The sequence below is a fragment of the Microcaecilia unicolor genome, chromosome 6, assembly GCF_901765095.1.
Source record: "Microcaecilia unicolor chromosome 6, aMicUni1.1, whole genome shotgun sequence".
Taxonomy (NCBI): Eukaryota; Metazoa; Chordata; class Amphibia; order Gymnophiona; family Siphonopidae; genus Microcaecilia; species Microcaecilia unicolor.
Window position 1 is genome coordinate 151689445 of NC_044036.1, and position 22056 is coordinate 151711500.

General features: G+C 43.7%; 2 protein-coding genes across 5 annotated transcripts in view; one reads left to right on the forward strand and one right to left on the reverse strand.

The window, feature by feature from the left end:
* THOC7 (THO complex 7) overlaps window positions 1-6316 on the forward strand; it is a 33135-nt gene extending 26819 nt beyond the window's left edge. For all 4 annotated transcript variants that reach the window (XM_030207437.1, XM_030207439.1, XM_030207436.1 and 1 more), the window contains one exon: window positions 5956-6316. In XM_030207437.1, coding sequence (XP_030063297.1) covers window positions 5956-6023 — 68 coding nt within the window. In that variant the 3' untranslated portion in view covers window positions 6024-6316. The remainder of the gene's footprint in view (window positions 1-5955) is intronic.
* A 1356-nt stretch (window positions 6317-7672) lies between these two features.
* C6H3orf49 (chromosome 6 C3orf49 homolog) lies at window positions 7673-20608 on the reverse strand. Its single transcript, XM_030206767.1, has 5 exons — window positions 20487-20608; window positions 16607-16941; window positions 14375-14502; window positions 9782-9892; window positions 7673-8125 (listed from the first exon to the last, which is right to left on the reverse strand). The coding sequence occupies exons 1-5, from the start codon at window positions 20606-20608 to the stop codon at window positions 7931-7933; spliced, it is 891 nt and encodes a 296-aa protein (XP_030062627.1). The 3' UTR covers window positions 7673-7930.
* Window positions 20609-22056: the final 1448 nt, after the last annotated feature.

The window sequence follows — 22056 nt, forward strand, 5'->3', positions numbered from 1 at the left end:
ATATGGTCACTTAGAGAATAAGGTCATCCTTTCATTTTGCATATTTCCCACTTAAAGATAGTGGAAGGTCCTCAAACCATCTCTTTGTGTTTGTCTCTACTCTATCAGTTCAGCATTGGCAGATTATAAACATCCTGGTTTGGTCCAGTATGCCTATACATACCATCTGCTATCTCTTCCTTAGAGACCTTATGTTGTCTCAAGCTTTCTTGAATTCAGATACAGTCTTGTCTACACTGCCTTCACCAAGTGGCTGTGGCACAACTTCACTTTTTTCGTTACAGGTATTTTCCAAGTTTGTCCTTTTTCATTTTCATTCTATGCACCTTCATTCCAGAGTTTTCTTTCAATTGGAAGGGGATTCACTCACTTCCTGTGTATTTATGCCATAGGTACATAAGTATGTTTATGCTGGGAAAGGCCTAAATTCCATCAAGTCCAGCATTCATATCTAATGGGCATAGGTACATAAGTTTTGCCATACTGGGAAAGCTCAAAGGTCCACCTTTCTACAATCAGAACAGCATTAGAAAAAAAAAAACCTCTCACGAGAGTGTCGAACAGAAATCTCTGCTCCAAAAGCAAGGCTTTGCAGTAATTCTGCAAACTAACGCATACAATATTTGCCATGGCTGTTCACCACTAGGAACACCGGGGACCCTGGGCCTAGGTTCTGTGTTTTAACCTGAAACAAGCTCAACATTCATATCTATTGGGTGTGAGTCTGGTACTACTACTACTTAACATTTCTAGAGCGCTACTAAGGTTTCGCAGCACTGTACAAATTAACAAAGAAGGACGGTCCCTGCTCAAAGGAGCTTACAATCTACATCTCAGTGAGGGAGGAGGCATGACCGTGGTGCGTGGCTTAGGGAGATCCAAGAAATTACAGGCCGGTGAATCAGACGTTCATACTGGGACAATTTTTTCTGTCCAGAGCGTACTACCATAGCTGGTGGACTCCTATATTCGGAACTTACCCAACTATGGAACGCCACAGAGATAGGGCTGGGGTTTGTAGCCCTATTTAACTGGTGTCCTTGTCACCCTTCCTCTTCTCCTCAGGACCCAGAGAATGGCTAGTTTTTTGCTTATGCATTAACCGATCATTTTCAGCAGTACTCTCTCTTCCGTTCTATTATAGATCTAAGAGGATGTTCATTGCGCTCTCAGGGTCATTTCATCCTTACCTAGACGACAGCCTAATTGGAGAAAGTCTTATCAGCAGAGTTCTTAGGTCACGCACCGGGTGTTGCATTTCTTACAGTCTCTAGGTTGGGTGGTGATTGTAGCCAGGCCTCTCATTTGATCTCTCATCAGATATCTCTAATTTTCTCTTTGTTTAGTCAGGTTGGCGCAGAGTCTTTTGTCTCCTCTGCAAACATCCCAGTTTATATTTTTCTTGGTGACCTTGGGCCTTCGGCCATTTCCTCGCTCTATTCTGCAGAATGCAATTTTACTTTCTAGTTCCCAAGAAGGAATTTTCCTTCATCCTATTGGGAATCTCAGGGTCATCAATCGCGCTATTTAAATGTCATCTAGTTATCTCAAGAACCTTAGTTCCGTCATAGGGGTGCTTCGTGCAGTACACTTTTTGGCAGAAGCTTGTTTGTATATATTTTTTTCTGGGGGACCACAGCAATTCGTTTACCTTTGGGTGAATTTTGTTTTCCCTACTGACAAACAAGGCGGAGAGAGCTATGTTGGTCTTTGCCATGGCAATGGGTTATGTCATCTGCCAAGGAGGAGTTAAGAGTATACTCTTGAGTTTGTAGTCATTTTTTCTTAGTTGTCTCACCCTGCATTCAGGTGAATGGACTCATCTTTTCAGCCTTACTTCCTCACTGCAACACTTCAGGGCTATCTCTTTTTGCCTTCAGGCTCACGAACATTTCTTGCTTCTTCCGTTCAGCAACAGTCTTGACGGAGACAGGGACAGACGCCATCGTCCAGCAGGGGTTTTTCAACCTTCTATATGTGTTTCTTCCGTCATCTCACTAGGTGTTGGCTTGTATTAAAATTAAAAAAAAAAAAAATGCCATCTTTCTTCCATATCAAGCTTTATTTGGTCATCGGTTTTGGCTCTGCTTCAGTAGTTCTTTCTATGCGGCGGTTCATTTTTTGTTGGTTTTCATAAAGGATTACTCTCTTTTCTCTTCTCCTGCAGTTTGCAGTTTTTTCCTGTTTCTAAGGTCCGATACAGCCTCGTCTTTTTTGGAAGTTCTCGTTTACTTTAAGGTTCTTAGTCTCCTTCGCCCGACAGGCCGAAATCCTCTTCAAATCACAATCTTAATCTTTCAGCTCTCGTAGGTCCTCTTTTTGAGCTGTTTTTTCTTCTGGTGTCCTTTTAAGGTTTTTCCTCTTAAAGCTCTGTTTTCTAGTAGCCATTGTTTGTTTTTTCTTTAAGCTCTTAAACCACTGTTTTCTAGTAGCCATAACTTTTTCTATAAAGTTTTCCTCTTCAAGCAGTGTTTCCTAGTAGCCACTGCAGCAAGTAGATCTATGTGTGGAATACTTCTACGGTTGGTAACTTCTTTTCGGTCTGCTGTAGTTTAGAGTTTTCACCTTTCCCAATCAGTTTTTTTCTTATTGGTTTTGTCCTTTTAGCCAGTAGGCGTAAGGGTTTGATTGTTTCTAACCCGCTATATCTCGACGGATCAAGGAAATGAGAATGTCTATTTCTCTTCTCACTGAGAGGGCAGTTCCACAGTGTATTACATCATATTCCACAACTTCAGAAGCGGGCTCTAGTCTTACTACAGCGATTTTTGGTGCTCTCGGTGCACATTGGTAAGGTGGCAACTTAGTCCTAGTTTCATTTTATTTTGCTCATTGGGACACACTACATGTTAGTTGTCGCCAGGTGGCCTATGCAGCATGAACATTTCTCTGCAGTTTTCATAGGGTCCCTCCCTTCAGATTACTGCTTTGGTACTTCCCATCAGTCCAATCCTGGTCCGGTCCGGAGGGACGCTAAGGAAGGAGAAATTAGATCTTACCTGCTAATTTGCTTTCCTTTAGTCCCTCCGGACCGGACCAGGCCCCTCCCATGTTCTCTCAACTCTTTAGCTTCTTTTATTAAGTAGGAAGTGTATTCATTCCTTTACGATTCGTGGAACAATAATATATATATACAAAGCTTTACGTGGTCCATACCACTTCTCTGGTGGTTGCTGGTGAGCTCAGTTGCTGGAATCTATATATAAAACCTTAAATACGCCATGCCACTTCTCTGGTGAGAGTTGTGGCTGAGCTCAGTTGCTGGAATATCTATAAAACCTTAAATATGACTTACCATTTTTCTGGTGAGAGTTGCTGGTGAGCTCAGTTGATGGAATATATATAAAATCTCAAGTGGGCCATACCACTTCTCTGGGGAGTGTTGCTGGTGAGCTATATTACAAGTGAGCCATACCACTTCTTTGGTGAGAGTTGCTGGTGAGCTATAGTACAAGTGAGCCATACCACGTTGCTGGTGAGCTATATTATAAGTGAGCCATACCACTTCTCTGGCGAGAGTTGCTGGTGAGCTGTAATACAAATCGAGCCATACCACTTCTCTGGTGAGAGTTGCTGGTGAGCTCTGATACTTGGCATTGCTGAGTGCTTTGTGGCTGCTAGGATTCCATACGGCACAGAAGGTCTTTCTTTCTTTCTTATTCAAATACTGAGGCTAAGGTCACATGGCCAGGGCTCCTATTGGCTCTCTAGAGTCAGAGTTTTTCTCAGTCTCCACCTGCTAGTAGGCGAGCACAACCCATCAGTCCAATCCTGGTCTGGTCCGGAGGGACTAAAGGAAAGCAAATTAGCAGGTAAGATCTAATTTCTCCTTTGATTCCTAAATTAATCACGAGGAAGAAACTTTCTTTTCATCATATTTGGGATTGCTATGCCACTTGGTTGGACTCAACCTTACTGACTTCTACTACATCCTCTTCAGCCTGAAAATATTGGTTTTACTAGTGTAACCTTTCCTGTATAGTTCGCTTTATGCATTATGGTGGAGGGAAGGAGGTAGTGGAGATGGGGGCGATTTATTATGTTTTCCTTGTAGCTACATACTGAAGAACCTTGGTATGTCACCAAGCAGGGATTATTCTGTATTCTAAGCTGTGTTATAATCATTGCAGTTGTTGTAATTGAAAATTTTAAATTAAAAAAAAAAATAGTAAATACAAATTGCCAGTTAATGCCAGTAATTATTAGTGCCCAATTATTGGTGCTAATTGGCTCATTTAAATTGGGTACACACCCAAATTTGTGAGTACAATTTTAAGCACTGTATATAGAATCTGAGGGAAAAATGTGACGTTAGCATCTTGCTAAATGAATTATGACGTCACTCCCAGGCTGAAGGGTTCGCGCCGGATTCGTGGTGTGAAGCCTTCAAGCCAGCCAGCCGTCTTTGCCCCACCCTCGCCTCAAACCAAACAAATCCGGAAGCGAAGCGTCAGGGAAGGAGGCGGCGCTCCCGACGTCTAGCCTTCCCTTCGCTGTGTTCCGCCTTCAAAAGAAGGCGGGAGACAGCGAAGGGAAAGCAAGACGTCGGGAGCGCCGCCTCCTTCCCTGACGTTTTGCTGCACGAACCGCCACGGAGGTAAAGTTAAAATGAAGAAGAAAAAAAAAAAGGGATGCATGGATGCGAAGGGGGGGGACATGGATGCGAAGGGGGGGGGGGAGAAGAGGGCGGGCCAGGCTGGGACATGGGAGAGAGAGGAGCATGGATGCGAGGGGGGGGGGGTCATGGAAGGGAGAGAGGGGACTTGCTGGAAAAGGATGAATGGAGGCGGCAGGGGACAGAGGAGCATGGATGGGCATGGAATGGGAGGGCAGGGCTCAGGGAGAGAGGAGAATTACTGGAAATGGATGAATGAAGGGGCCAGGGGACAGAGGAGCATGGATGGGCATGGATTGGGAGGGCAGGACTAAGGGAGAGAGGGAAATTGCTGGATAGGGATGAATAGAGGGGACAGATGGGCATGGATGGATATGGATTGCAGGGCAGGCCTCAGGTAGAGAGGGCAATTGCTGGATAGGGAAAAATGGAGGGGCCAGGTGACAGAGGGGCATGGATTGGAAGGGCAGGATTCAGGGAGAGGGGAATTGCTGGATAGGGATGAATGGAGGGGACAGATGGCCATGGATGGATATGGATTGCAGGGCAGGCCTCAGGCAGAGAGGGAAAATGCTGGATAGAGAAAAATGGAGGGGCCAGGTGACAGAGGGGCATGGATTGGAAGGGCAGGACTCAGGGAGAGGGGAATTGCTGGATAGGGATGAATGGAGGGGACAGATGGGCATGGATGGATATGGATTGCAGAGCAGGCCTCAGGCAGAGAGGGGAAATGCAGGATAGGGATGAATGGAGGGGGCAGGTGACAGACAAACATGGATGGCCATGGATTGGGAGGGCAGGGCTCAGGGACAGAGGGGAATTGCTGGAAAAGGATGAATGGAGGGGGCAGGGGACAGATGGCCATGGATTGGGAGGGCACGGCTCACACTCTCTCTCTCATATACAATGTCTTTCTGACTCTCACTCTCACACACTCTGTCTCACACTGTATCACATTCACTCTCTATGTGCCACACAGTCACTCACACACTCGCTTGGTCTCATACACACACTCTCTCTCACACTGTGTCTCACATACACACTTGCACACACTCTCATTCTCACACACACACTCTCTCACAAACACACTCACACCCAGACTCACTCTCTCTCTCACACACTCACACTTTCACTCTGACTCTCAAACAGTCACTCTCACATACACTCTCCCAAACATACACACTCCAAGGAAAACCTTGCTAGCGCCCGTTTCATTTGTGTCAGAAATGGGCCTTTTTTTACTAGTATTCTTATGAATTCAGTAAACATGTATGCACAAAAATAACTTTTTATCATGGAGGATCTGGCCTAATAATGGAGAACATGTGCTTAACTTTCAGATGATGAAAAACTTGCCGAAGAATGCCAAGATGTACAAATAGGATCAGAGAGTAAACAGATACAGTAATTCTCCGCTTTTCTAGAGAGCGTTTAATTCATCCTGAATGTTATGAGAGAATGAATTCTTTCAATAGTGTATTCTTTAAGATAAACATGGATTTGCTGTAAGTACATCATGATATGCAGCAAGTTTTTAATGAAATTGTCTCATTACAGAAAATGAATTTGTCTTCATTGAGAGAAAACTTCATGTAACTATTGTTAACCAGGGGATTATTTAAAAATATTAAGTGTGGAGATGCCACTGTAATCTTAAATTTTTTACAGTTTGTAATAAAACAGAAAACCTTCACACTGCAATTTATTTTTTTTAATTTGTAAAATACCAGCAGAACTTGACACATCCCGACCTGGCCATCTCCATTCCATTTTTTCTGTTTTTTTTTTAAATCTTCCTCATTGTCTTTGGGGTTCTATGTTGAGATCCGAGGCCGTTTAGCCTGGAGCTGTGTGGTCCCATTTATCAGGAGTCTCGTGGTGGAAAGACTGCTTGCCAGCAATGACTATGTATGGACTTTGCTGCCTTTTTCAGCTGAGAGAACCTAGAGAAGCGGGGGGGGGGGGGGGGGGGGGGTCCACATATTCCACAAAAACACAAGCACAGCAAACCAAGGGTGGAAGCAAGACCAAGTCCAAATGACCAGCCCAAGCTATAGAGGGAGAGCTTCAAAACAGCACGTTCCGTGTTTCGGCAACAAGCCTTCTTCAGGGGTCGGGTAACATGAAACTACAGCAGTGACGCCAGAAACATAGAAGTGCTGCAGGGTAACGCTGCATCCACAAAGTATACAGTCTTGCTGCCTGTGCTTGTTTAGCACTTCTTTGTTTCTGGCATCGCTTCTGTAGTTTCATGTTACCCAACCCCTGAAGAAGGCTTGTTGCCGAAACACAGACCGTGTTGGATCCCAATAAACTTGTTTTGAAGCTCTCACTTTATTGCTTGGGCTGGTCATTTGGACTTGGTCTTGCTTCCAACCTTGGTTTGCTGCAGAGCCTTGAGAAAGGACATCACCGTCACTGTGTCAGGGAAAGCGACTTTGCATAGCTTTCTTTGGCACATATATCTAGAAGCCCTCTCTTCATCTGTACAAGGCAGTGTGGTACATATGATGAAAGGGCTTCTAATATGTGCTGAAGAAACGTAAGCAAAATCACTTTCCCTGATGCAGCTTGGAGGCGAAACACGGCTATATGTTGGACTGACTTCACTCTGTGAAGAAGTTTAAGCCCACTCTTGTAAAGATAAGCTATTAATTGAGATTCATTATAAATGCCAATTACATTTATAAGGAAAAAAAGATATAATATTCAAATAAAGATAATTAAAATATATGGACTGATGGAGAACCTTTGGTGCAAAATGATCACACCAGTACAGTGAAGATTGAAAAACATCGACTACAATGCTGATGGTCCTTAAAAATGCAATTATTGTGAGTAGTAGAGAGTTTTGTATAGGAACACAGTGTAAACATAACATGTACAAAATCAGCTAACATATGTAGCACTGTTTTGCAAATATGGATATGTTTGTATTTTATCCACATTATGTACATGTGAATGCAAACGTAAAACTATTGCACAAAATCATTTGAGTTTAAGGATCTTGCAAATGAGCTTATTAGTGATATTTGCGTAAACAAATTGTTAATCTGGCTATAGCTTTGGGCTCCCCCTGGTAGGTTAATATATCGGACTCCTGGCAATTTCTTGTCTTCAGGAATTAACCAGATGAATACACTGATCAGTTTTAATATCACTTTTGTAAAAGTCCCAAAGAAAGAACAAAAATACGTGTTCCCAGCAACCTTTTAGAAGATCCTGCCTCCCCCAGTCTCCTTGGGTTTCTTTGTATGGGTGTTTATTGAGGGACTCGCCCATCTTGTCTCTCCAAGACGTATCGGCACTAGGTCTTCAGCAGCAACAGATGCAGGGCAAACACACGTTTTTCAACCTGTATTTCCTTGAGTTTTTTTTGGAAATTCTTTGAAATTGTTTTGATGATTGAAGTATTTCATCTCCCAGATACTGACAGTGCTGGAGTTCTGCCTGTCTCTGTGCCAGTAGTTGGGTAGATTTATCAGCTATAGTTTCTATGAGATCATCCACCTGTTTAAAAAAACAAAAGGAAACAGAAATCGTGTAGAAAGCCATATGTTGTGTGCGGAAGGGGACTTTATTTTTTTTTTTTTTATTAAGCGTGCATCTGTAGAAGGGTGTTATGTGCTACTTTAAATGCTCATGTGCTGTAATGTCATGTATTTATCTTTACTTGGACTAACATAATATCCCAGTCTACTACAATTCTAAGATATGTGTGGATAAACAGTATTTTACATGCCAAAACATAACCTTTTCTAAAACCGCCTGAACTGCATGCACACCTATCTGTACATACATTTGTCTGATATAAGTTTTCAGGGAGTTGGGGTAGGGGTAGGTTACTACTTATGCACAAATTTCCCTATGTATATGTGGGTGGACGTGCACCAATTCTAAAAGGCAAGGTAACATACTGTATGTGCCTACCTAAGTGGTCCATTACAAAATTAATGCAATAGTGATTTTATATGAGCATACTTGGAAGTCCCAAAAAATGTATTTAAAGCTTATTGGTTTATTGGGTTTACAGCAGAATAAATTTGAGTAACAGGAAAAGGAATACCATTCAATAGGACAGAAATCAAGAGATGTGGGAAATAAAGTAAGAGGGATCTAGGGAGCGAAAGTGAGGGTTTAAGGGGGAGATAAGTGTGTGTGTGGGGTGGGGGGGGGGGGAGAGTGTCAAGGAACAAAGCTAGTGCGGTCAATATTCAAAAGGGTTTAACTGGGCAGGAGAGGCTCCTTAACTAGGTAGTACTGCTGAATATCACTGCTAATGGGCCAGATTAGGGGTAGGCTGGGGGCAGACTTAGGGCAGAGCGGCAACTTAGCCAGTTCGGGGATATATGACATTTTGCATGTATGTTATTAATCCTAAAGGTCAATAATTGTTTTTATGTGGTTTAAATTTGCACTTTACATAGTTTACATAGTAAATGACGGCAGGTAAAGATCTGAATTGTCCATCCAGTCTGCCCAACAAGATAAACTCATTTTACATGGTCTGCAATACTTTATATGTATACCCGAGTTTGATTTGTCCCTGCCTTTCTCAGGGCACAGACCGTAAAAAGGGAAAGGGAAATGGGATTTGATATACCGCCTTTCTGTGGTATTTTGCAACTACATTCAAAGCGGTTTACATATATACAGGTACTTATTTTGTATGCCCAGCACTGTTCCTGTACTAAAAGTTCTGACGCTAATGTCAAAGCCCCTTAAAATTTACACTCCAGCCCATCCATACCTATTTAGTCACGATCAGGGCACAGACCGTAGAAGTGCAAAAAGCTACTATTTTATAAACTTAACACAATTCTATAATATACAACAGCAAGGGGGGGGGGGGGGGTGCAGACACATGGGTAGGGCATGGGTGAATCCCACATGTATGCACATAACTTACAAAATAATATGTTACATTCTAAAATGCAACATTTATGTACATGTATTTATACCATCCATAGAGTAAGCATAAGTGCTCATACCTAAATGTTAGCATAACTTAGAATTTATGCAACTATTGGTATCTGAGCACCCAGATGCTGTTATACAATAGTGCTTAGCACTCCTTAATGCATATGCCTTTTGGTGCCTAGATTTGGCCCCTCTGTATCGCGAGTTGAACATTGTAGAAAAGATATTAAGTAAGAGGAAGAGTACCTGCACCTGAAGGTTCTCTATGGTCAGATCTGGGTGGCATATGACTTGTGCTTTAGTTTTTTTCTTCCTTTTGATGACAGAAAAGTGCTTCTTTTTTGACTGATATGGAACCTGATATGAAAAATAGTTTAATGCACTAGTAACAGTTTGCATTTTTGAATCCATAATAGCAATAACAAGAAATAAAATACTGTTCTAGTTAATGAATATACAGCATGAAGCAGATATATACCAGCATAGATAAAAAGACTGAAAGTTATGCAGAACAAGTAAAGGTTATGTTATTAAGAGAAGAAAAAAAAAAAGAATATCAGAAACCAAGTGCTTTCAGACAGGTAAGTTACAGCAATTTAAAAAAATGGCTGGTGTTTGTTTTGATCAGGGAAAGTGATGTTCAGTAGAGCTTTGGACCAAACTGGGCAGTTGCCAGCATAATTTTTGCTTAATGGTACTAGTGAATTAATTGTTGGATGTAAAAATATGAATTTAAAGATTAGCAGAGTGGCCTAGTGGTTAGAGCAGTGAATTAAGAAGTAGGGAAACAACGATTTAAAAACTGCTTCAACTGATGCTCTATGTGGGGCTTGATTTACATACAAGCCAAAAAAAAGTGCATTTGGCAATAATAAAAACTACTACTACTCATCATTTCTATAGCGCTACTAGACGTACGCAGCGCTGTACACCTGAACATGAAGAGACAGTCCCTGTTCGACAGAGCTTACAATCTAATCAGGACAGACAAACAGGACAAACAAGAGATAAGGGAATATTAAAGTGAGGATGATAAAATAAGGGTTCTGAACAAGTGAATAGGGGTTAGGAGTTAAAAGCAGCATCAATAAGGTGGGCTTTTAGCTTAGATTTGAAGAAGGCCAGAGATGTAGCTTGACGTACTGGCTCAGGAAGTCTATTCCAGGCATATGGTGCAGCAAGATAAAAGGAACGGAGGCTGGAATTAGCGGTGGAGGAGAAGGGTGCAGATAAGTGAGATTTACCCAGTGAACGGAGTTCCCAGGGAGGAATGTAGGGAGAGATGAGAGTGGAGAGGTACTGAGGAGCTGCAGAGTGAATGCACTTGTAAGTCAATAAGAGGAGTTTGAACTGTTTGCGGAAATGGCTAGGAAGCCAGTGACTTGAGGAGAGGGCTAATATGAGCATAACGACACTGGCGGAATATTAGTCGTGCAGCAGAATTTTGAACATATTGAAGAGGAGAGAGATGGCTAAGTGGGAGACCTGTGAGAGAAGCAAGTTGCAATAGTCTAAACGAGAGGTGATAAGAGAGTGGATGAGGGTTCTGTTAGTGTGCTCAGAAAGGAAAGGGTGAATTTTGGTGATATTATAGAGAAAGAAACGACAGGTTTTAGCAGTCTGTTGAATATATGCAGAGAAGATGAGGGAGGAGTCAAAGATGACCCCAAGGTTACGAGCTGATGAGACAGGAACGATGAGAGTGTTATTCACAGAAATAGAGAATGGTGGAGGAGGAGAGGTTGGTTTAGGGGGAAAGATAAGAAGCTCAGTCTTGGCCATGTTTAGTTTCAGATGGTGCTGAGACATCCAGGCAGCAATGTCAGACAGGCAGGCTGATACTTCGGCCTGGATTTTGGCTGAGATTTCTGGTGTGGAGAGGTAGATCTGCGAGTCATCAGTGTAAAGATGATACTGAAAACCATGAGATGAGAGTACCGAGGGAAGAAGTATGGAGAAAAGAAGAGGTCCCAGGACAGATCCCTGAGGTGCACCAACTGACAGTGGGATAGAAGTAGAGGAGGGTTCACTAGAGTATACACTAAAGGTACGCTGGGAGAGATAAGAAAACCAGGAAAGAACAGCCCTGAAATCCAAGTGAGGACAGCGTATCAAGGAGTAGGCTGTGATCAACAGTGTCAAAAGCAGCAGATAGATCGAGAAGGATGAGGATAGAATAGAGACCTTTGGATCTGGCCAGGAACAGATCATCGAAGACTTTAGCAAGCGCTGTTTCAGTTGAGTGAAGGGAGGGAGATGGGGCGATAGTTGGAAGCACAGGTAGGGTCCAATGAAGGTTTTTTTTAAGGAGTGGTGTGACTACGTCATGTTTGAAGGTATCAGGAACAGTTGCCGTGGAAAGTGAAAGATTGAGGATATGACAGTTAACACTATCTCTCCTACTGTCATCCCTTTTAAGTAGATGGGTGGGAATAGGATCAGAGGAACAGGTAGTTAGTTTCAAGGAGGAAAGAAGATATGTACTTTCCTTGCTGGTTTTTGGAATATCTCTATATAATAAAAGGCACCTCCAACGTTCTGAAGCCTGAAGCCGGAAATTGAGGCGCCAGAGATATCCGGTTTGCCCTACTACTACTTGACATTTCTAAAGTGCTGAGTGTCTGGCCTGCCCTCGCGTCATAACGTCATGACGTCGAGGGCGGCGCTATGACAATCAGCCAAACGCCATCTCCCTGACCCTCGGCGGACATTTCCCACCTCCGGAGGACTAACATCGCCTGCACAACATCCGAGAGAGGCAGGCGGGGACGCAAGCATCGGCGACACGCAATCTCCTCTTGCCCCTCGGCAGCCATTTCCCAACTTCGCAGGACTCCCATCGCCCCGCACAAACTCGGAGACACGGAGGGAGCGACACAGGTAGGCAGCCTGAAAGTCGGACACACGCAGGGAGCCTGCCTGCCTGAACGTGCCAGGAGGGGAGACAGCTTCAGTCGGAGGGAGCGCCACGACCCTGAAAGGCACTGGAAGAGGGGCACTCGAACCTCAACCTGCGAGGAAGGAAGGGGGGAGGGGAAAAATGCCGGCAGACGGAGGGACCACCATCCTGAAAGCCCAAGGGAGGCGGGGCCAACACCCTGAAGCTGGGATTTCCTCTCACACACACACTCACTCACATTCTCGCACAAACACGCCACACACACACTCACTCTGTCACTCTCACACACACTCTCTCAAACATATACACTACGATACAGAAAAACGCCGCCACAAGGCCCATGATCCTGCAGCCCGGGGGGGGGGGGGGGGGGCACGACCCTGAGGCAGGGAGGGGGACAAGAAGGATATGGGAAAAGGAAACACGGGGGGAGCGGGAAGGATGCCAACACACGAAGGGGGGAACGCTGTAGCACACTCTCTGTCTCGAACACACACTCTCACACAGACAGTCTCACTCACACACACAGTCGCAAATTCACTCTGTCTCTCACACACTCACTGTCAACCATACACACTTCCATGAAAACCTTGCTAGCGCCGGTTTCATTGCTCTCAGAAACGGGCCTTTTTTACTAGTCTATAATGAATGTGCAAGATTGAGATTTGCATGCACTGCCTCCCTTTTATGCAAATATCTATCATGCAAACTCCTTTACAGAAACTCTTAAAACCAGAATGATTGGGTGATACTTGAGGGCGGGATTGACAACTGGCTTTCCAAGGGCTTTTATTTTCAAAAGGATCCTTTCTGCTATCTCTGACAAAATCCTTGAAAACTGGACAATTACAAACAGTTGTTAAGGTTTCAGATGAGTTGGAACAATTTTTATAATGGATTAATGAAAAATTGTTTGACTTGTGTATTGTATGGTATCATACCCTGCTTCCAACACATAGGCAAAGGTCCATGTATGTGATGCTTGCCAGAGAAGGCAAACTCATTTAGAAAAGCATGAACAAAGGCTGTGCTGAGCTATGTTGCACCCTGTTTTTGCCCACTATCCTGCCTGCTTCAGCACCACCAATGAAAGGTGATAGTGGCCTGAGAACAACTATTGCAGCCCTCTGTGTTTGTGCCTGCTGCACTGTTCGCCCAGCCCTTGGTATGGACCAGTCCTCTGGCCAATTAAACAGCACGGGGATTAAAAGATTGCCTAATTTGTGAGCAGGGACAATAGCAAAATTTGTTCATCGACTAAATCTGAGTCTTGTCTTGCAAACAAGTACAGTACCATACACAGATCACAAAATACTGCTTGCTAATATTGATGTCTCAACAACCCAAACTAGCAGTACTGTCGTGTCTATATTAAAAATAAGGGGGAAAAGTTTCAACAATTGCAGCAACGCCTTAAAACAATCAGTTGCCTGCAAAAAAAAGTCATCGACTGAACCCCCCCCCCCCATCAATTTTTTTATATTTAATTTTTTTTATTTTTCTGTTACTCTTTAGTCAGTCAGTGCACTGTTTGCTTCAAATAGCAATCTTTCCTAGAGTGTACAAATACACTTATCTTATAAGCCCTGAGGAAGAATACTGAAACGGGATCATTGGAATCAACACGCAAGCTGGAGCTTATAAGGTAAGTGTATTTGTACACTCTAGGAAAGATTGCTATTTGAAGCAAACAGTGCATTGACTGACTAAAGAGTAACAGAAAAATAAAAAATTGATGGGGGGTTTTCAGTCGATGATGACTTTTTTTTGTGGGCAACTGATTGTTTAAAGCGTTGCCGCAATTGTTGAGACTTTTCCCCCTTATTTTCAATATAGACACGACAGTACTGCTAGTTTGGGTTCTTGCAAACAAGTAAACACATAGAATGCATGCAGTAATGGCAGATGATCAGAGCCAATGAGCGGAAAGGGTGACTTACCTTTTTCAAGCCAGTAGGTAGAGATGTGACCGAAATCCGTCTTGTCACATTCCTTGACCGAACTACTGTGTTTTTCCTTATTTGTTCAGTTTCAGCCTTCACAACATTAACATCCAGTTGCACAGTTGCTTGTAAAGAAAAATAATGTTAAAAGTATGACAGACTAAACCAGCTGAATCTCAAATCTTGGTAGAGTGAGGAGGGACGTGAGAAAGGTTGATTCTCATTTCAGAGAACCAAAATTTAATTTCCTTGCATACATTTTCCTTTTCTGCTATTGGTCTCCTGCTTTTTAGGCCAGTGGTTTACTTCTGTTCCAGCTCAATTGCAACAACCATGGTGGCATGAGCCTTCCTTGGTAGCTACCAGTGGTTTTCTGCTATGTTTCTAATCACTATCTTGACCAGCCATTTCAATGACAGACCTTGGAACAAATATCTGTATATCCTAAGTCTGGTTAGATTCTATAAAAGGCATGCACATTGTGCGCTGTCCCAATATATGTGAGAAACTAAATTGGCTAGTGAGCCAATTAATGCAAGTTATTCATTCAGCGCTGAAACTGCTAATGCAGATAAGTAGTCTCCATCCAATTTTCCCTATTATGGGTTGCTTGCTCAAGAGTTGGGTAGGATGTCATACCTAGCAAATGCCACATTTATTCTTTTGTTTTTCAACAGTTAATTCAGAGTACATGTGACTGCATGGGATTTAAATAATAAAGAAAATGATAAAGTCTGTATGCTCGTAGAGGATTTGGTTCTGGTCTGGCAAGTGATTGATGTCAAGGGTTTGAAATAGCTGAGCGCTATAGGAGACCTAATAGTGTGGCCACTGGTTAATATCCGATACCACCGGTCCCTTTTTTTTTCTCATCACAGTTTATTTTGTTCCCCTTTTTTTTTATTAGATGATTAATCGAGGCACATTAGTTCATGTTTCATGATTGCTCTCCTTCTCTAATTAATAATTGGGCTCTAGCAATCAATTATTGGTGTTAGTTGGCAGCAGTTTGGATTTGCACATGCTTCTTGGTAGGTGCTAATCTATAAAGATCTGTGTGCAAATCTTACAATGCACAACTCAAAAGGGGGTGTGGCCATGGGTGGGACAGGAGTTTTCACTAAAAATGCACACAGTATTATTAAATACCAAAAGTTTGGCACAGAAATTGGCTCTAAGCACTATTTTATAAATGGCATCCAACTCGGAGTTCTGTTTACATAATAGTGCTCTGCGTGGATTTTTTGTCGGTACTGTTTTTTGAGCCCCGTTTACTGGATCTAGTACTAAGTGTCACTGTTGTGCAATGGCTGAAACTTTCTCCAATAGAGGCTATGATTGGTAGGGATGAGCAGCATAGGAGCCAGCTCTGGGTGCTTGAGCACCCCCAACATTGAGAAAATTCCTTGTATGTGTCCAGGAAGGGGTTATTTCCTTTGGGCTTAGAACCCCCAATAATTTTGAAAAGTTGACTCCTAGGATGGGCAGCCCCAAATTTTCCTGTAATTTTTTTGTTCTGTTTTTAATATCAGCAAGAGCGTGCATGCTTTGCAAAAGAGTTCACACTATGTTCAAAGAGGGACCACTTTTAAAATGTCTTAACCCTGAACCCAACTAGAAGTATACATGGGGCTGCATTAGAATGGGCATTCCCAGGGCCATGTTTAGGTTGAGGGGAGGAAAATAGCTTGTAGATTATTCTGTCAAATCTACACCTATTATCTCAAAGGAAAGGGAGGAAAATTCCAGGTCAAACAGAAATGGCAAACACTCACTGCATATCCTATAGCAGTGTTTCTGAAATCCAGCCCTTGGGACACACCCAGGTTTTCAGGACACCCACAATGAATATGTATGAGATAGATTTGTATACAATGGAGGAAGTGCATACAAATACATTTCATGTATATTAATTATGGCAATATTTCCTATTTGAATTTGGGACGTTTAGTGGGAAACGTCCATAATCCGACTTAGATGTCATATTGAAAATGCACCTCCATGTGCCTCTGTTAATGCCACATTAACCACAGTCTATGCCCATTCTGTGCCCATGCCCCATCTCATTATGCCCCCTAAATGTCATTAAAGTGTGACTTACCGTGCATTAATGAATATTTTACTGCAAACCCTGTTACCGCAGTCTGGCGTTAGCTGTTACTGTGTGCTAAGTCATGTGTTAAGTAAAAGAGCCCCTAAGTCACATACCACACTGTTGCATTAAATTACCTTTCTGTGCCAGCCTCTCCACTTTTGTTTTGGGGAACAGCTTTGGAGAGGGCAAGTCCTTCATTAGTTTTGGAAGGAGACTCGGCGTGCTCAGGAAGACAGTTACTTTATTCTCTGTGTGACCTTCAGTCCTGGTGTTCTGTCGTTTCCCAGTTTTAGGCTCTCTGAAGTTGGAAGGCAGCATTTTGGCTACTGTCATCTTCATTTTTGTCGCAAAATTCTTTTTCTTAGGTTCAGAGGTGCCCAAAGGTTTAGAGGCATTTGCGCTGGCTGTCTCTTCTTCAGGGATCAGAACACTCTGGGTCATTAAATTAGTAGATGCTGCTCCATGCCACCTGCATAATACAGAGTGCTCACTTGGCATCTTCATTCAAACGAAAATGATGTGAATGGAAATAGAAGTTACTCTGTTCTGAAACACCCCCACCCTTGACTAATATGATGACAGTGATTAATTCGTCTTACGACAGCACTTCAGTGTATGTTTACCAGAGGTGCAGCATATGTTGCAAACATCTTTAACTAGCTGCTCAACATCTGGACATCCTGAAAAGTAACTTGGCAGCATGACCTTAGGTCAGTGGTTCTCATCCTAGTCCTCGGGGCACACCCAGCCCATCAGGTTGTCAGGATATCCACAATAAGTACATAAGTAATGCCACACTGGGAAAAGACCAAAGGTCCATCGAGCCCAGCATCCTGTCCACGACAGTGGCCAATCCAGGCCAAGGGCACCTGGCAAGCTTCCCAAACGTACAAACGTTCTCTGCATGTTATTCCTGGAATTGTGGATTTTTCACAGTGAATGCACACGAGAGAGATCGTCATACCAAGAGAGGCAGTGCATGCAAATCTATCTCATAAATATGCATGTGGATGTCCTGAAAACCTGACTAGCTGAGTTTGCCCCAAGGATTAAGTCGAGAAACACTGCCTTAGGTAAGTGATTTCTCCAAGGATCTGATGCCCCAGGTGCCATTCCTCCCCCCAGGTGCAGTTCAAGCCCTGTCTTGTCCAGGTGTCCAGCATCCCTTCCCTCCCTTCCTTACTTAGAGCTGAGCTGGGTTGAACTGGGCTGCATCGCTGCTGCCCCCCTCCATCAGCAGTGGTGTACCAAGAGCGTAGTGGTGGTGGTGGTCTGCCCTGGGTGCATGCTGCAAAGGGGTGCAGGGAGCAGCTGCAGCTGTCGGCTCTGCCGGTTTCCTGTTCCCTCTGACATTACTTCTGTTCCGGGGCAGGAAACCGGCAGAGCCTACAGCCACGCGACTGCTCCTTGCACCCCCAGGAGGTCAGAGCGATATGTTTGGGGAGGTAGAGATGATGCGCCGGGGGGGGGGGGGGGTATGTCATCATAATTCGGGGGGGGGGGGGAGTGTGATTCACCTTGGGGGGGGGGGGGGGGGGAGAGCGCAGTGGCGATCTTCCCCGGGTGGCAGCTGTGCATCAGGCCAGCCCTTAAGCATAGTAAAAACAGCCTGCCCATGACATTGAACAGACACATCTGCTCAAGGCCTGCCTCAGCTCTGCCAGTTACCTCTGAACATTTTGTAAGGCAGTTCTTGAGCAGATGTTTGTGTCTGCTTAAGGCCTTCCACTTTTGCTCAAGGGCTGCCAATGACTACCACACTGGCTCTGCCCCCAGATTCATGCTACCCTAGGGGAATGCTTAGTTCACCTGGTGGTAGAGCTGGCTCTGGATTTCACTTTTCCTGTTTAGCGGATTGACTCACAACTCCATAATTAAAAATCACACTTCCAACACTGGAAACAAGATTGTTCTGACTTGGATTTTATTTGTGATTTTATCTTCTTTTCTAAGGAGATGGCAATTATGATATCTAATAAACTCTACAAGACAGCTTATTTTTGAAAGAGAAAGACGCCCATATTTCGACCCAAATCGGGAGATGGGCGCCTTTCTCTCATGGGCGCCCAAATTGGTATAATCGAAAGCCGATTTTGGGTGCCTTCAACTGCACTCTGTCGCGGGAACGAACAAAGTTGACGGGGGGCGTGTCAGAGGCGTGGTGAAGGCGGGACTGGGGGCGTGTTTATCGGCCGAGGAGAGATGGGCACGCTCGGCCGATAATGGAAAAAAAGGGTGCCAGAAGCAAGAATTTGGGTCACTTTTTTGGACCCTTTTTTGTCACAAACAAGTCCACAAAAAGTGCCCCAACTGCTCAGATGACCACCAGAGGAAATCGGGGATGACCACCCCTAACTCCCCCAGTGGTCACTAACCCCCTCCCACAAAAAAAAAAGAACTTTAAAAACTTTTTTCCCAGCCTGTATGCCAGCCTCAAATGTCATACCCAGCTCCATCACAGCAGTATGCAGGTCCCTGGAGCAGTTGTTAGTGGGTGCAGTGGACTTCAGGCAGTGGACCTAGGCCCATCCCCCCCCTACCTGTTACACTTGTGCTGCTAAATGGGAGTGCTCCAAACTGCCCCAAAACCCACTGTACCCACATCTAGGTGCCCCCCTTCAGCCATAAGTGCTATGGTAATGGTGTAGAGTTGTGCGCAGTGGGTTTTGGGGGGGGCTCAGCACCCAAGGGAAGGGAGCTAAGAACCTGGGAGGTATTTTAATTTTTTTTTAATTGTTACAAGTGCCCCCTAGGGTGCCCGATTGGTGTCCTGGCATGTGAGGGGGACCAGTGCACTACGAATCCTGGCCCCTCCCACGACCAAATGCCTTGGATTTGTTCATTTTTGAGCTGGGTGCCTTCAGTTTCCATTATCGCTAAAAACCGATAACGCCCAGCTCAAATTCGCCCAAATGCGATGCATTTGCCCGGCACAAACCGTATTATTGAAACAAAAGATGGACGCCCATCTTTTTTGAAAATACAGTCTGTCCCGCCCCTTCGCGTACCCGTCCTCCGAGATAGGCGCCCATGGAGATGGGCGTTCGCATTCGATTATGCCCCTCAAGGTTTCCCAGTATGAGAGAAAACACTTAAAAAAAACTGTACCTGTGCTCCTAGCTTACTGGATACGTAATAGGTGGTTGTGATGCTTTAAGAGCCAGATGTGTACAAAATAGGAATCAATTTGGGACATCTCAGCCAAAATTAGTAAGTAAATTGAAGATGAGTGACAACAGTTTCCTTTGTATCCTAGGATTTTATTCAAGATGGTCTGTTACCAATATACAAAAATCCTTACTAAATGGAGTTCCTACCTGACAACGACCAACATTACATTAGAAGTGTGCAAATATATATTTTTTATTTTAGATATTTTCTCAACTCTTTTTTTTTTCAATTTACCTTTTGGTTCTTTCTTTATTAAAATTGCACAATATTTGCTTATAGCACATAATGAAGAATTTAGGGCATGTTTTTGGCAAAGTGCACCAGAGGTGACCCTCCTGCCTACTAAATCCACTGTCAGACTTGAAAATAAAGCTTTTCTGGGCTTGTCTCTATCTCCTCTATCTCAGAAATATTTTCTTTTTTTACCACCGGGGACTTACTTGGCAGTAATCAGGCAGACATCAGGTTAGCATGGGAGCTCATACCACCTCCTAAATAGGAAGCAGTAAGCCCCCCCCCCCCCCTCAGGAACTGACAATGTAGCAAAGTTTGTACTAACCATACAGCCATTTCCTTTTTTCAAAAAAGAACCTCGCTGCGGTAAAAGGGGCCTCAGTGGATGCAAATCCACGCACTAACAACACCGCAGGGCTCCTTATACCAGAGAGTTACTCTGTTTTTCATGCATTTTGACACAACAAGGGTGAAAGTAAAAGAAACCTTGTTTTATGATGCACGTTCCTTTACTATCTCAGAAGATTCAATTTAAAAATGACACATGCAAGTATTTAAGTACCTCTAGACCTCACTGTACAGTAGTCATGCCACATTCTTGTTACTTACCTTAAGATTCCTTTGCTATTTTGCTGAGTGTTTTTTCTGCTGCTTTGGTTTAAATTGTTATATTCTGTTCCTTTGCCATAGATTATCCTTAGAGGTTCAGAAAGGTATAGTTGATTTTGCATCGTTTCCTTCCTTTAGGTTTATCGGCTTGTGGATTTTGATGTGTCCTTGTCTGCTGCTTTCTTTTCAATTGAGTTAAAGGTACCGGACTGGCCTCTAACCTGTTCTGAAGCAAGTTCTGTGTTTTTGATGGAATTTCACCGTCATCGCCTTGCAGCTGTTAAGTTCTTTATCGAGAACATTTCCATGCTCAACCTGATTCTTGGAGGGAGATGAGAAATTTACTGGGGCTGTGAGAGATTCCACAAAACTCAACTCCTTACAAGCTGTTTGGTTCTAATGACATAATAAAATGTTCCAAAGATTGTAAGTGGAATTGCAACACAGATGTCTGATTTTGTCTCTCACCGTTTTGATGAAAAGCAACACTAGAAAAACAATAGTGAAAAGGATTGGATAATAAAAACATTGGGCCTGATATTCAGTCTGTGTCAGTCAGCAGTTTTTAAGCTGCTGACAGCCTCAGGCTGAATTAGAAGTACATAAGTATTGCCATACTGGGACAGACCGAAGGTCCATCAAGCCCAGCATCCTGTTTTCAACAGTGACCAATCCAGCAGTGGCATAGCCAGACCTGACATTTTGGGTGGGCCCAGAGGTAATATGGGTGGGCACCATGTATATAAGTATGGGTAGTGTTTCTCAGGATACTAGAAAATAGTGCCTTAGAATGCACTTGATTATGGATTTCTAATTAGTCTGCCCAACAGCTGCCCTGCATCAACATAAATCATATACATACCTAATTGAAAAAAAACACAATATTTTTAAATATAGTTACATTATGCCATATCTTAAACTTGCCCAAACATAAGTCTACCATACTAACCTATGGTACTTTGTGTGTCTAAGTGCTCTGAAAATGAGCCACTAAGTTGCAAATCTTAACACCAATTCTGAACACAAATACCAATAACAGAACCTTTAAAAAGGCAGCAGTGAATATACACAACAGCAATATACATCCCATTGGAAAAGGCAGACAACTCCAACTCAGATATCCCCACACAAACCACATGCCAGCCGAATCTCTCACCTGCTTGGTCACATGCAGAACACAGACCAACCGACATCAATTACAGAATAAAGGACCAAAAATTAGAAATTGTCCTGTGGCTTGGTATCAGCCCTTCCCTACCCCCCATCCATCCCCATAGTCTGGGATCAGACCTACCCCCCCCCCCCCCCATCCAGCCCCCTAGCCCAGCATCAGCCCTTCCCTTCCATACCCCCACATTCATCCCTATAGTCTGGGATCAACCCTAACCTCCACCCATCTATCACTGTAGCCCGGTATCATCCCTTCCCTACCTTGCCCCCCCCCCCATAAATCCTTGTAGCCTGGCATTAGCCCTTCCCTACCTTTCCCCATCATCCATCCCATAGCTAGACATCTACCCTACCCCCACCCCTTCCTGTAGCCTAGTGTCAGCCCTGTCCTATCCCCCTA

What these genes read in the sequence shown, in the direction of transcription:
- C6H3orf49 (XM_030206767.1), bottom strand. Translation starts at nt 20,608, where the DNA reads ATGCAAAATCAACTATACCTTTCTGAACCTCTAAGGATAATCTATGGC. An exon ending in AATAGCAAAGGAATCTTAAG is followed by an intron (nt 16,942 to 20,486) that starts GTAAGTAACAAG and finishes TGTATTATGCAG; the next exon opens with GTGGCATGGAGCAGCATCTA. An exon ending in GGAGAGGCTGGCACAGAAAG is followed by an intron (nt 14,503 to 16,606) that starts GTAATTTAATGC and finishes TTTCTTTACAAG; the next exon opens with CAACTGTGCAACTGGATGTT.